This window comes from Eleutherodactylus coqui, unplaced genomic scaffold (genome assembly GCF_035609145.1).
Source record: "Eleutherodactylus coqui strain aEleCoq1 unplaced genomic scaffold, aEleCoq1.hap1 HAP1_SCAFFOLD_269, whole genome shotgun sequence".
Classification (NCBI taxonomy): domain Eukaryota; kingdom Metazoa; phylum Chordata; class Amphibia; order Anura; family Eleutherodactylidae; genus Eleutherodactylus; species Eleutherodactylus coqui.
This window is the reverse complement of record NW_027102352.1, coordinates 18,637-32,317: the sequence shown is the minus strand read 5'-3', so window position 1 is coordinate 32,317 and position 13,681 is coordinate 18,637. Positions and strand designations below refer to the sequence as shown.

General features: G+C 41.9%; 1 protein-coding gene across 5 annotated transcripts in view; it reads right to left on the bottom strand.

The window, feature by feature from the left end:
- Positions 1–13,681, bottom strand: part of LOC136601937 (centromere-associated protein E-like) — a 44,046-nt gene that overhangs the window by 15,726 nt on the left and 14,639 nt on the right. For 4 of the 5 annotated variants that reach the window (XM_066588856.1, XM_066588857.1, XM_066588858.1 and 1 more), the window contains 11 exons: positions 10,753–10,935; positions 10,551–10,655; positions 10,202–10,453; positions 9,571–9,675; positions 9,188–9,460; positions 7,727–8,041; positions 6,133–6,297; positions 5,781–5,945; positions 5,455–5,670; positions 2,961–3,185; positions 2,668–2,877 (listed from right to left, as the gene is read on the bottom strand). In XM_066588856.1, the coding sequence (XP_066444953.1) occupies positions 2,668–2,877; positions 2,961–3,185; positions 5,455–5,670; positions 5,781–5,945; positions 6,133–6,297; positions 7,727–8,041; positions 9,188–9,460; positions 9,571–9,675; positions 10,202–10,453; positions 10,551–10,655; positions 10,753–10,935 (2,214 nt within the window). The remainder of the gene's footprint in view (positions 1–2,667; positions 2,878–2,960; positions 3,186–5,454; positions 5,671–5,780; positions 5,946–6,132; positions 6,298–7,726; positions 8,042–9,187; positions 9,461–9,570; positions 9,676–10,201; positions 10,454–10,550; positions 10,656–10,752; positions 10,936–13,681) is intronic. The other variant, XM_066588859.1, reaches the window with a different exon arrangement.

The window sequence follows — 13,681 nt, the reverse complement described above, 5'->3', positions numbered from 1 at the left end:
ATGTTAAATTTGTACGTCTCCTAAATAGTTAAAAAAAAAACAAAAGTTTTTCCAATGTGCGCCCAAAATAAAGTAAACGGGTGGAAATATAAATCTTAGCAAAAATTTCTATATTATGTTTGCACATATTTAAGATATTGCAGTTGGAAATGTGAAAAAATGACGATTTTTTCAAAATTTTCCCAATTTTGGCGCTTTTAATAAATAAACACAATTTCTATCGGTCTTTTTTTTCCGCCTAAATGAAGTACAACATGTGGCGAAAAAACAATGTCAGAATCGCTTGGATATGCAAAACCTTTCTGGTGTTTTTCCATGTTAAAGTGACACATGTCAGATTTGCAAAATTTGGCCTGGTCATTAAGGCGTAAACAGGCTTGGTCACTAAGGGGTTAATGAACACCCTTTAGAAGTGCTCAGCAGAAGGTGGAGCTCACTGGAACAATATGGCCAGAAAGAAATTACATCAGCTTGTTCTATCGAACTACTAACGACAACTTGTCAGTAGGTATGTATGTATGTATGTATGTATGTATGTATGAGTGCTTTTTCATGCTCCGCCCTCCATCATCGAAGGTCCTACAACATATATAAAACACAGAGTCTGACCGACAGAAGAACACCACAGTTAGGGCTCTTAAAAAAGGCGACAACAAAAACTACAAATGAGAATACAAGTCTGATGTTATCTCAGACAACTCAGCGGTCCTGACAGAAGACACTGACCTACTGCCCCCCCCTACCCCCCAGAGATCCAGGGGCCTGAATGACCTGCAGTGATGTCACTGCTGTGAGAGGAGCCAAACTGTCTTGCGTGAGAATCAAGATGGATGTAGTAGAGCTGTTTGTGTGTTGTGTGATCATAATGGATGTACCATGTAGCACAGCTGTGTAGTGCATTGCGCCACCAGGAACACTGGTACTATAATTTCCTAATTACTAGTCCTTTTCTGAAAAGTAGATGTCATGCATGAAACGGATTAAGAGTTTTTTTTTAAATATCAACTAGATCTACCATAAAAAAATTTATCTGTGGTGGTCTGACCAAACACTCACCATGAACGTGAGACATGGAAACAACCAAGCAACCACGATTGTTTCCATATGTATTTGAACTCTTTGAGGATGGCTCGACTTTTGGCATTAAGGAATATAATTTTGTCTCGGCGAACTAAAGCAAAGGGTGAAATTTCTTCCGTTCACACCAGTAGAAGAAAGACTTCCAGACACTGTGGTATATACTTGAGGAAGATTTCTTGGCTAACAGTCTGAATGACTTGTTCCAAGAAGCCACAAGTTCTTAACATGACAGCCTCAACAGCCATGCCGTTGACTAAAGTATGGACATACTGGGATGGAAGAGGGGTCCTTTTGAAATAAGATCTTCTGAGGTGTAGGCACCAGTAGTAAGATGCAGGATGGCTATATGGACAAATTAACTGTCACCCGGGCCGTTCTGACCAGATTATTGGGAGGTGTTAGGACCAAACTCCCTGCCACGTTCCTTCAAAAACTGTGTGCAAGCATACAAAGAATGGATACTGTTCTGAACGCAAAAGGATAGTCACACAAAATATTGCTTTGATTTAGAATTCTCTCTTCACCCACTGTGCTAATTGACTCTGCAACATTAGTTTTTGTTAGAGGGTTTTTAAAAATAGAACGTTTTTAGTTACTTTTTTTCCCACACCTGCCTAAAACGTTTGCACAATAAAACTCATACATTATGCATGATGTAATCAGTGTTGATGGCAGCACTCAAGCCTTTAAAAGGAAACGTTCAGCGATGTTGACGCTCTCTGCTGTTAGAGGTTGTATTACGTAGCCATGTACTTTCTCCACTCCTTATTGTGTGGGCACATTAGCAGAGCATAGGTGGTCATAATATCAACTATCTGCCGCTCAAGACTGGCATACATATCAGTCAATAACCAGTAAAAAAAAATAAAAAAATATAGCCACCCTTGTGGAGGGGGGGGGGGGGGGGGGGGGGCGAAAATTTTTCACTGAAATGCAGGCATCCTGAAGGTGATTAGATGAGAAGGAACCAAGTAAAGGAAGCCCGCCCCTGGCGACAGTAAACTGAGTGGAGGCCAGGAGAAAGAAAGAGCCCTCCCCTGTCCAAGCCCACCCACCACGTGTGCTACACCAAAGCCAGGGACTAAAGTAAGGCTTGAGGCCCGGAATATACCACTGTCAGCGGCCATCCCTGACAATACCCAGTGGCGATCTGCACCCACGGATGCCGTGAACACCACTCTGAAAGAAGAGAACACGCAGCCACAAAAAGCATGTGGCCTACCCACAGGTGAGATCCAGAAATCTTGCTTGTTTGTAGGTGACAAAATACCTATTTTCCACCATAACTTGCAAATAAATTTGTTAAAAATCAGACAATGTGATTCTCTGGATGTGTTTTATCATGTTGTCTCTCATAGTTGAGGTCTACCTATGATGTCAATTACAGGCCTCATCTTTTTAAGTGGGAGAACTTGTACAATTGGTATCTGACTAAATACTTTTTTGCCCCACTGTATAACCTACAGAAATGCATTATTTTATTTTATATACAATCATAAAAGCTTATAATTCGCTTTTCTGTGTGCAATTTACTAAGCTACTTTATCACCAAAAACAATTCGGGAACCCACAGTCCATTTTATTTACCTTCAGTCTCCTTGTTAGATGTTCGATGAGTCCAGCAATGCGCCTGTTTTCCCCAAGTACTCGGTCGCTCAGCCTTGTGGTATCACAGTGCAGGTCTTTAAACTCTTCCAGCCACACCGTGAATTCTTTTTTGCATTGCATTTCTTTTTTCAGATCAGTTTCTATACCATTTAGCTCCACTTGGGCCTCAGACAGGTCATCTACAACAAGCTACACATAAGAAAAATTACGTTAAAATCCTCCAGTGACAAACCTTACTTTATTAGTAGTGTGGGGTCACGTGGCATACATACCGTCATCATATCCGTTTTTTTAATTATCAGTTGATTCATATATTCAGCTTGACGGCTCTTAAGCTCCTTTGCTGCCTCCTTAGACCATCTCGTGCCATGCTGTTCAAGAGACCGACACTGAAGCAGCAACTCCTGGTTTTTCTTTTGCACCTCACATAATTCACTCTCATAGTCCTGGACCAACTCGTAATTTTTATCTTTCACTGCTGAAGACCTATCGATAACCTACAAAACAATTTTTAGAACCATCGTTAGGACATTAAAATATGGTCAAGATTCAGAGCTGCAATAATAGACAGATATCTATATGGATGAGCCAATGCGCCTGTGTAAGCAGTGAAGGGGTCATGGCTCCTAAACCCTTTAAAGACATGACCATTTTTGGCAATAAGGAAAAAATTTTAGGGGGGGGGGGGGGATTTTTTTTTTTTTTTTTTATCTCCAGCTCTACTTTTCAAAGCCATAACTTTATTTTTCCGTCAACATGACCATATGAGGACTTGATTTTTGTGCTTCCGAATGTAGGTTTTTATTGGTATCAATATTTTGGGTATCGACTCGTGTATTTGTATAGGCTGGGCAAAAGGGTGCCGGTAATTTGTTCTACGTCTGCTTGTCGCAATGGAACGCAGTTAGAACAAAGCTCTGGATGGCCCTTGTCTGGAGTCGGACATGGCGCTAAAGCAGCAATTATACAATTTACTGTATTATAGACAATTGCAAGATGTACTGCAGAAGAGACAGAAGCACAGGACAGCCAGCCACCAGGCAGAGCAGAGGTGTGGGATAATGATCCCAGGATTCCTTGCTGTGAGAGTTGTAGCTTCTTGTGAGAAGAGAAACTGCTGCCTGCATAGCAAGTCCTCACCACCTACCACGGCGAACACACCCTTAGAGTGCCCTGCCTAGGCCTGAACCTGGGTCCTAAATTTTTGATGTTGGCAGTGAAGAACCAGTGATGAAAGTAGTAGCCAGCGGCAAAGCGCGGCGCAAACGAATCCGCCCATTGCACAGAGCTACGTCATTGGGCACAATTTACAGCTTCACACACACGGCTTCTGACTTTCTGCACCAATAAAAGGAAAAAAAGGACCTAGCGGGTCAAGAGTTACAGGAGCCGCTGCCAGGGAAGAGAAGCTCATAACTCCCCTGAAAAGGACTTTGACGTACCCCTTTTTCTTCCAAGGTTATGACAGACAACTGCACAGTTAACTCCATGGTTTGTCCTCCTTGATTGGTCAACAGGGAAAGTCCTGCATGCCTGTATTCCCTGAACCCAAGAGCTAGTTGGAGTCCGGCAAGAACAATATCAGCCCCTTACAGACGCTAAAGGCCCATTTAGACAACGATTATCGCTCAAAATTCTCTCAAAAGCCAACATTTAGGCGATAATCATTGCGTCTATCTTGCGCCCGTCGTGCAGTTATCGTTAAAGATTCGCTTATCGTTGTCTTTCAGTCCGCTTAAAATCCATCGTTCGGCCGTTTGCTTTTCGTTTGGTCAAAATGACGTCGTTCAGTGATTTTACGGGACTTTTCAATGCAAACATTACACAACGATAATAAAAACGACTGAAACGACTTTTTAATTAGGGAAAAAATGTCCGTCTTTAAAAGCAAAACCATCGCTCACTTTTATCATTATAATGAATTTCAAGCAATAATCTGTGTGTCTAAATGGGGCTTAAGCTAAAACTAGGAGCGGTGCCCACAGAAGGGGTGTAGCTAGTGGGAGGAGAGAACACTTTCTGCTTAGTGTCTGCCTGCCAGTAGCTATATCCAAGGTCTTCAGCTGTGTCTTTCAATGATACAGGCAAGAAAAAACTGGACGTCAACAATGTAGACCCTGAACTGAATATTTGAACTGCCTGTAAAAAGGAGTTTTTTTTTTTTACCTGGAAGCATTACCTTCACCACTTTGAACCTGCTAGATCTCTGCAGGGATGATTAGTACCTTCTGACACCTGGATTACATAACCTTTAGTATAGTATAATATATATATCATATATTTGGGGGGGTTGGCACTGCAATTGACTTAATCACTTATCCAAACGATAGGTCTGATTAGTGGGAGTCTCACTGCCGAGACCCCCACTGATCCTGAGAATGGAGGTCCTGTGCTCCCCCTCTCCTTTCCGCAGGCTCACTGCACCCATCACAGTGATGTGGAGATTGAATGGGGAGACAGTAGCGCATATGCTGTACCACCCTTTCCTTTTTCATGGCACTTCTGGAGATGGCAGAGTACAAAGTGCTTGGCCATCTACGCCAGCCCCATTGAAATGAGTGGCGTGCAAGAGTGATTGTTATTCCATTGAAGATCCACATCACAGAGGGTGGGTGCAATGAGCCAACAGTGACCAGAAGAGATGCATTTCCCATCTTGGTGGAGGCCTCAGCAGTGAGACTCCCACCGATCAAACTTATCACCTACCCTACGAGTAGGTGATAATTCTGGTGCAACCCCTTTATGTCACCCAGACCAGAATTATACCTTAAACTTATGCAGCAGATTTTTGATCTGAGAATTTAGCTTGGTATGTTCAGTTTCCAGATTTCCAAAAGTCTTGGAGAGTGTTGATGAAAGACCTTCTTTTATCGCACTCATCGATTGTTTTTGAGCTTCAGTTTCTCTTTTGAGATCCCTGGAGAGGTTTTTCAGCAAACTGTGATGATTTGTATAAATGGTGGAAACATTTTCCACAAGATCCTATAAAAAGAAAAAAAAAAAAAAAAGAAGGACATTTCTTAGAGATTGTCATATTTCATTTAGCCAGCCAATAGGAAATCCTGTTCTACAACTGTAAACATCAATATTACCTTCCATTCTTGATTCTTTCTTTCTAAAGATTCAGTACATACTGCTAGTTGATCTACTTCTTCAGAAGTTTCATTCCGTGTTGAGCGCAAAAGAGTAACCAAACTTTCCAGAGAAGAGATCTTTTTCTCCAGTTTCCAGTTCTTCACCATTTCATCTGACACTTTCTGGAATAAATGCACCAACATCCATGTTCAGCACAAGAGAGGCAATCTATTCCCCTCACAGAAACAAATCCCAGTAGTTTAGGAATTTGTATTCTGAAAACCTAGGTTTATATGCAAGCACAAATGCAAGAGATACATAGAAGTTAAATATCACATGGTGGCCGATCTGCATGGCTAACAGACTTACCACCACCCATTGTTCGTTCTCCTCTTCCACAGAAGCCTTCTCCTTTAACAGTTCCGTTACTTCATTAACTTTCTCAGCTAGTTGGGCGTTTCTCTCATTACACTCCTCTTTCACAGTCTCAAGTTTTGTCTGAGAAGTGATCAGTTCGTCTTGTAGCTGAGCAACCTAGTAAAACAACCAGACAACTCAGGGCATTTACTACAACTGCTAAGTATTAAGTAGTAGTCTCATCTCAGGAACCCCAATCCAATGCGCTTCCAATGTGAAAATAAAGCACTCACCCATTAAATGCAAGTTTCAAAAAAAAAAAAAAAGCCTCCTTTTCTTGAAAAGCTGTAGTGTTCTTTCACGTTTTTTACCCCTTGTTGCTACGGGTACCAACCACCTCCACTGTGACCCAGAAATGGTTAGCACCCACACACCTTTAACTCCCCATGTGATGCTCCTTTACCTGGCTTGTAACATGTGTTTTCCTTTTATATTTGGGCACATTGGAATGGGGTTCTCAAGAGGCAGCAATTACATAACCAAATCCACTAGACCAGTGTTCCAATTCCAGTACTCAGGGACCACCAACAGGTCATGTTTCCAGGATTTCCTCAGTTTGCACAGGTGATGTAATTGCCGGTGCCTCAGGCATTGCCACAGATGTTCTTACCATAAGAGATCCTAAAAACATGACCTGTTGGTGGTCCCTGAGGACTGGAGTTGGGGACATATGAGGAGCGCTGGTTTGCTTCCACCAGGAGGCAGTGCAGGAGGAGTTTGACTCCACTTTACAGTCAGTTTCTAAGTGTGACTAGCACAATTTTCAAAATTTATGTATATCAAGACAAAATGATCCAAAAAACCCTGCACAAACCTAGAGGGATATTCCTGTTGCACAAAACTGCTCTCAAATGAATGCTAAACCATTAAAGTTTGCAATGTGCTTCTGTTCTGGATTTTGTGTCGGTAGATCTATAAACCCTCACCTTCTCCCGGCTCTCCAGAAGTGTTTATTCCCAGGTTACCTTGGATACGACCTGTAAGTATTCGAGAGCTACAGGTCGAGGTTGCTCAGCAGGAATGACCGGGCTGACTTTCTCTGCAGCTCTCAAGATTGGATTTGCTGACCACTAAAGGGCAGCGCTTAGTGGGGGTATACATACACAAAGGGAGTACAGAGCTGGGAACTGTGAAAAATGTACTTTCAAGCTGCATATCGACAGGGATGTGGCGGCCACCTTGGAAAATAGCCGAAAAACCGCAGAGGACAGGCTAAGCTGGGAAAGGCTGCACAATTTATACCCATAACCAGTTGTACATAAACATGGCGCCAACACTATTCATATCTGGAATTTTTTAAACTTCGCTTCCCAACCAGAATACCCCTTTAAGTTATGTAAGCTGAACACTGAATTGTTGAAAAAGCTGAAAATCACTCTAAGATCTTGGGAAAATATAAAAGGTAATCCAAGTATTGCAATTTTTTCTCTGTTAGAGGCACTTTTCTAAGTCCGCGTGAGTCTTGGCAATCACCAGCCTGCCAGTGGGACTGCACAATCTATTTTCTCCCACACGGCACTACTATATAGATCTATGGTATACCTACCGCTTTCTCTTGGTCTTGCAGACTGGCATATATAGTTTGTTTCTCGCTTCGCACTCTCTCGAGCAGCTGCTGCATCTGCTCCTGTTCTTGGTGAAGGGACGCCACCTTCAGCTCACATTGTTGCAGCTGCTTTTGTAGAGCAACTTTCTCGTTCCCCAGTTGTTTAATGGAAGTGTCACTGAGGCGCATCTTCTCTTGCATTTGTTGGAGCTCGGTTTCTAGTTCATCTATTTGGCTAGTCTTCCTAGTTTGTTGGTCGGCTAAGAGGTTATGCTCATGCTTTAGCTGCTGAAATTCCTCCCTTAATTTCTCCGCCTGATTTAAAAAACAGGGAAAAGAAATGGGTTAGCGGTCAGGAAAAAAATGTAACTAAATTTTTACATTAAAGAACCACCAAAGGATAACACAGAAGAGTTAAAGGAGACTGCAACTCAAGTGCCACAACCAAGTTATATTAGCCACCGACGAGATCTTAATGCCTAGGTCCCCTACAGACCACAACCTCTGATAGGTTTCTATGACCTTACAGAAGTTGAGCACAACTGATGTGACTCTCGTGATAAGGTACATAACATTTGTTTAAAATTAGAGATGAGCGAACGTACTCGGATAGGCACTACTCGTCCGAGTAATGTGCCTTATCCGAGTACCGCTCTACTCGTGCTGAAAGATTCGGGGCGCTCCGCTGCTGACAGGTGAGTTGCGGCGGGGAGCAGGGCAGAGCGGGCGGGAGAGAAGGAGAGAAAGATCTCCCCTCCGTTCCTCCCCGCTCTCCCCTGCAGCTCCCCGCTCCGCAGCGCGTCCCGAATCTTTCAGCACGAGCGGGGAGGTACTTGGATAAGGCACATTACTCGGACGAGTAGTGCCTATCCGAGTACGTTCGCTCATCTCTATTTAAAATACAACAAATTTACCCTTAAAAAAAAAACAAAAAAAAACATAAGAGACAAAAGTCATATAAAAGTTCTGAATCCTAGTAAAGTCAAGCTGATGCATCTTGGGTGTTTGCAGAATACTCAGCGATAAATATGGCAAATTTCACAGATTCAAACTATTGGAAGCCAATTGGTACAACTAAGTGCCCTACTAACAAAAACAGGAATTAGTAGAAAAAGATGCTTGTAAAACTTTTATGGCTTACAAGTGAAACAGAGGATTCATCTATTGGGAAACCCAACTGTTCAACAGCATTAAGAGGTCTATAACCAATGCAACTTTGGGGTGGTCTTTTTTTTAATTCCAGAATCACACTGATTTTATAGTAACTGCCTGAGAAGAGCACCTCAAGGTTACAAGGCTGTGGCCATAGCATTGCTAAGTGTGAGGCAGTCCTCAGACGCCCTTTGCTCCATAGTGACCCCACATAAGGGAGATTGACAGAGTGCAGTACTCAGGGTAACGGTTTAAACCGGACAGTTACGGTAAAGGAAGTAGTTTTCTTCTGTCCACAATATAATGTACCTCTTCTTCCAGCTTCTTCTTGGAATGCACCAGGTCATCCCTTTCTTGTGCAATACTTTGCATTTTGTTGGTAAGTTCAAGTATTTTCTGAGACACTGCTTCTTTTTCCTTCTCCGCTTGTTTCAAGTCAGAGTCCTTGTTCTTTAAGTCCTCCATAACCTGTTCCATTTCAGAGACGAGACCTTGTTTAGACTGGTCAAAAATGTGTCTGTCTTCAACAGCTTTGTTCAGGATGTGACTCTTTTCTTGCAACTCTCTTTCTAGCTCGGAGGACTTTTTGAAGGAAAAAAAACAAACAAGAGTGAGCACATCCCTGGACAGTTCTCTATATTCCATACGGGGAATGATAGATCATAGAGTTATCAATATAGCTAAATGTATACCTTTTCTTCAAGCAAAGAAATTTCATTTGCCAGCTTTTCAACCCCCTGCTTCTGCTGATCAAGTTCTTCTTGAGTCCTTTTAAGCTCCTCTTCAGTTTCAGCAGACTAGTGTGCGATAAAAGTGGCATTACCAATAGACTAATGGAAACTTAAACAACTTCTTAAATCAAGTCAAAACCAATCTGATCCCTAAAGAGTATGTAGAGTTTTCCAGCCAATATTGTGTGAAGGTGTAAGTTGAACGTAACATCAAAAAGAAAGATCACAGGTGGCAATTCATCTCTCCCCTTGTACAGTCTCCAGAGACTACAGGAACATGACGTCATGTTATCACCACCCATGTGATGGATCATAGAACAATCACATTTAGGGATGGTTTTTTCCTTCTACTAAAAGAGCAAGAAGATGACCAGTTACACACTCATTCAGGACATTTCTCAACCCTGACATGTTTACTGGCAACTGGATGGAGTTTTGGTTTGTTTAGTTCTGATGATATGTAGAAAAAGGTTACTTTTTTTCTTAACCAAACATGATGGACTCCTGTCAAGTACTTTTACATGAATCTGTAAAAGAATATAGATCTATGACCTGTAGCTATAAAACCTTTACCAAGTTCCTCCTGAGTTACCTGCTTCTGCAACTCTTCCCTCTCCTCTGACATAGACTTCAGCTGTACAGTCAGGGCAAGGACTTTTTGTTCAGCTTCAGTCCGCTCTTTTTCAGATTCTCCTATGGTCAGTTCTTTGTTCTTAATATCATTATGAAGATGTTCTAGTTCTAATACCAGTTTCTGCTTCATCTGCTCAAGAAGATCTCGCTCATTGTTGGATTCCTTCAAAACTGCAATAGTTTCCTGCAATTCGTGATTTAGTATAGACGACTGGTTGAAGGGAAAAGAAAAAAAAAATAAACATAAGATCTGTGGAATTTGGATGGTTCAAGATAAAATGCAACATTGATCGTCCAAAATAACATACTTTTTGTTCTAAAGATGCAATCTGACATGTTAACTCTTCTATGCTCAGTTTCTGCTGCTGAAGGTCATGTTGTGCCTCTCTAAGGTGATCTTGAGTTTCAATAGACTACAAAGAGGAAGAATTAAGAACATTCATTCAAAAACTGTTTATAATTCCATGCGGTAACTTCCAAAAGAAGAAAACCTAAGGATTTCCTAGTTACCATCTCTACGTTCTCTCTAAGGTCTTCCTTCATCTGGTCCCTTTCTGACACTAGGCTCTGAAGTGTAGTCTTCAGCTCATCGCTTTCACTTGTCATCTTGTCAATGTGTTGTTGTAGGCTGAAAAGCTTCTCCTCAAGGTTTAATTTCTCATGACACAAGGAGCAAAGCTCTGCTTCCATGTCCTGCAAGTTATCAAACACATCATTACACATGAGTTGGGTTTGCGTAGTCTCTTCATTCTCAAGTATCCTTTGACGATTCTCCTCCATGTTCTACAACAAAATAGTTATTTCAGTAACAAGCTATATACAGTGGGAATGTTGCCCGTCTTTATAACTCAGGAAGGGATTCCACCTTCAATTTAATTTGAAGATGAACTCTAGTTGGAATCCATGAGCTAGGACTCATGGTGGTTCAGAAAGCAAGAAGCGGTGATGCTAGTTTGGATTTTTTAAAAAAGCCAAAACTCAAAAAAGTGTTTTAGCAAATGACAGTGACCCATTTGTACATCTATAATAAATATGCCATACGGTCTGACAGTTTCCTTTCCCTCAAAGAAAGCGACAGCTTTAAACCTACATAGAAATGGCATGTGACATCAGATTCCTAAGTAACCATTTAAAAAACACATTACTTGGGGGTCTAGAGCACGAACTAATGAATCAATTATAGGAAGAATTTAAAATTTCTGTTTAACCCCTTAGTGACCAAGCCTGTTTGCGCCTTAATGACCAGGCCAAATTTTGGAAATCTGACATGTGTCACTTAACCTATCATAACTCTGTAAAGGTTTTGTATATCCAAGTGATTCTGACATTGTTTTTTCGCCACATATTGTACTTCATTTAGGTGGTGAAAATAGTCTGATAGAATTTGTGTATATTTATGAAAAGTGCCAATATTGGGAAAATTTTGAAAAAAAATATTTTTTTCACATTCAATTGTAATATATCAAATATGTGCAAACATGCTGTACAGATTTTTGCTAAGTTATATATTTCCATCGGTTTACTTTATTCTGAATGCACATTTGAAAAACGTGTGTTTTTTTTAACCATTTAGGAGACGTACAAATGTAACATTACTTTTCAGCATTTTGAGGAAAACTTTGTTTTCCTACACCAAGCCAAGATTGTAAAGGCTCATAGGTGTCAGAATGATAGATACCCCCACAAATGACCTGATTTTAAAAACTACACGCCCTTAATGTATTCACTGAGGAAGGGGGGGGGGGGGGGTCGGGAGTATTAACGCCACAGGTTTTTTTTCAGGAATTAATTCAATTTAGAGAGGAAAAAGTAAAATTTCATATTTTTGCAAATATGTCAATTTAAAAGACATTTTTTTTTTCTATAGGGCACATGAAAATGAGGATTTACACCCCAAAATGGATACTCTTGTTTGTCCTGTGTTCAGAAACATACCCATTATGGCCCTAATCTTATGTCGGGTGCCGAACATGAAAGGAGTAGTCTGTGTCTTTCAGAACAGAAATTTTGCTTGAAGACCTTTTAGGCTCCATAGCACACTTGCAGAGCTCTTGAGCGGCCAAAACCATAGAGAACCCCCACAAAATTACCCCATTTTGAAAACTAGACTCCTTAACGAATTTATCTTGGGGTGTACTGCGTATTTTGATCCCACAGTTTTTAAAGGAATCTAGGAAGGTTCACGGAGGAGGATCATGTCGGGGATCAAATACGGAGGTCTCCGGTAAAAAGTTTCATCTCCTCTCACCGATCGCATTGGTGAGGGGAGCTGAAATTTCAAATTTTTTTTTTTACTTTTAAGTGATTGCCGTTATCCATTGGATAACAGTGAACACGTGATCAGGAACCGCTTACCGCGGCCCCCCGTGAAATCTCCAGGCTCTTGGCTAAGCTTTCTAGCCAGGAGCAGGGAAAATTTAAATTACCCTGGCAATCCACGGATTTTGCGCATGAGTCTGCCATTTTGGTGAAGGGTGTGCGCGCAGAAGCTGGGGTAAGGTCCGCAGAAAAATCCAGGGGCCTTAGGTACGTCATTTCATCCTCCCTCGCGGATATGATCCATGAGGGGAGATGAAATGTAAGCTTTTTAAACTTTTTTTTCGCCTGGCTTTTTTTTTTTACACTTTTTTTTTTACTTTAAATGATCACTGTTATTCATTGGATAACAGTGATCATGTCCCTGGTGACATCCCTCTGCTCCTGGTTACACATGGTAGCCAGGAGCAGAGGGATTTTAAATTTCCTGGGGTGCAAGCCCCTCTGTGCACGCGCCCGATGAATGACATTGGGTGCGCATGCGCAGAAGGGGAGTTCAGGTCCTGGAAGACTGGGACATCGCGGAGGACCCGGGGTGAGTATTTTCACCTCCCCCCATGGAATTGATGAGGGAAGGTGAAACTTGCACTTTTAAAAACTTTTTTGTGATCGCCGCTATCCATTGGATAGCGGCGATCACGAGCCCGGGGACTGCTCACCGCGGTCCCCATTGACATCTCCTCGTTCCCGGCTACCTTCAGGAGTGGGGAGCCAGATTTTAAATTTGCCGAGGCTCCTGGGCTTCTGCGCATGCGCGTGACGTCATTCGTCTGGAGGACCAGATCAGCAGGGTACAGCGCGGAGGACGGGGGTGAGTAATCTCAGCTGCCCCCATGGATCTGATAAATGAGGGCAGCTGAATCTTTAATTTTTTAAAAACTCTTTTGCACTTTAATGCATTATCCATTGGATAGCGCCGATCGCATTGTCAGGAAGGACTCTCTGCAGCCCGGGATGACAGCTCCAGGCTGTCTGCTACCTGCAGGCACAGACAGCATGGAGCTGTCACATTCATAGCCCATGTGGCTTTAATCCCTGCAGGAAGCATGTTTTCACGTCGTCAGGGATTAAAGCCAACTTTGCTAGGACATAAAAACACTATGGGATGATCACTAAGGGGTTA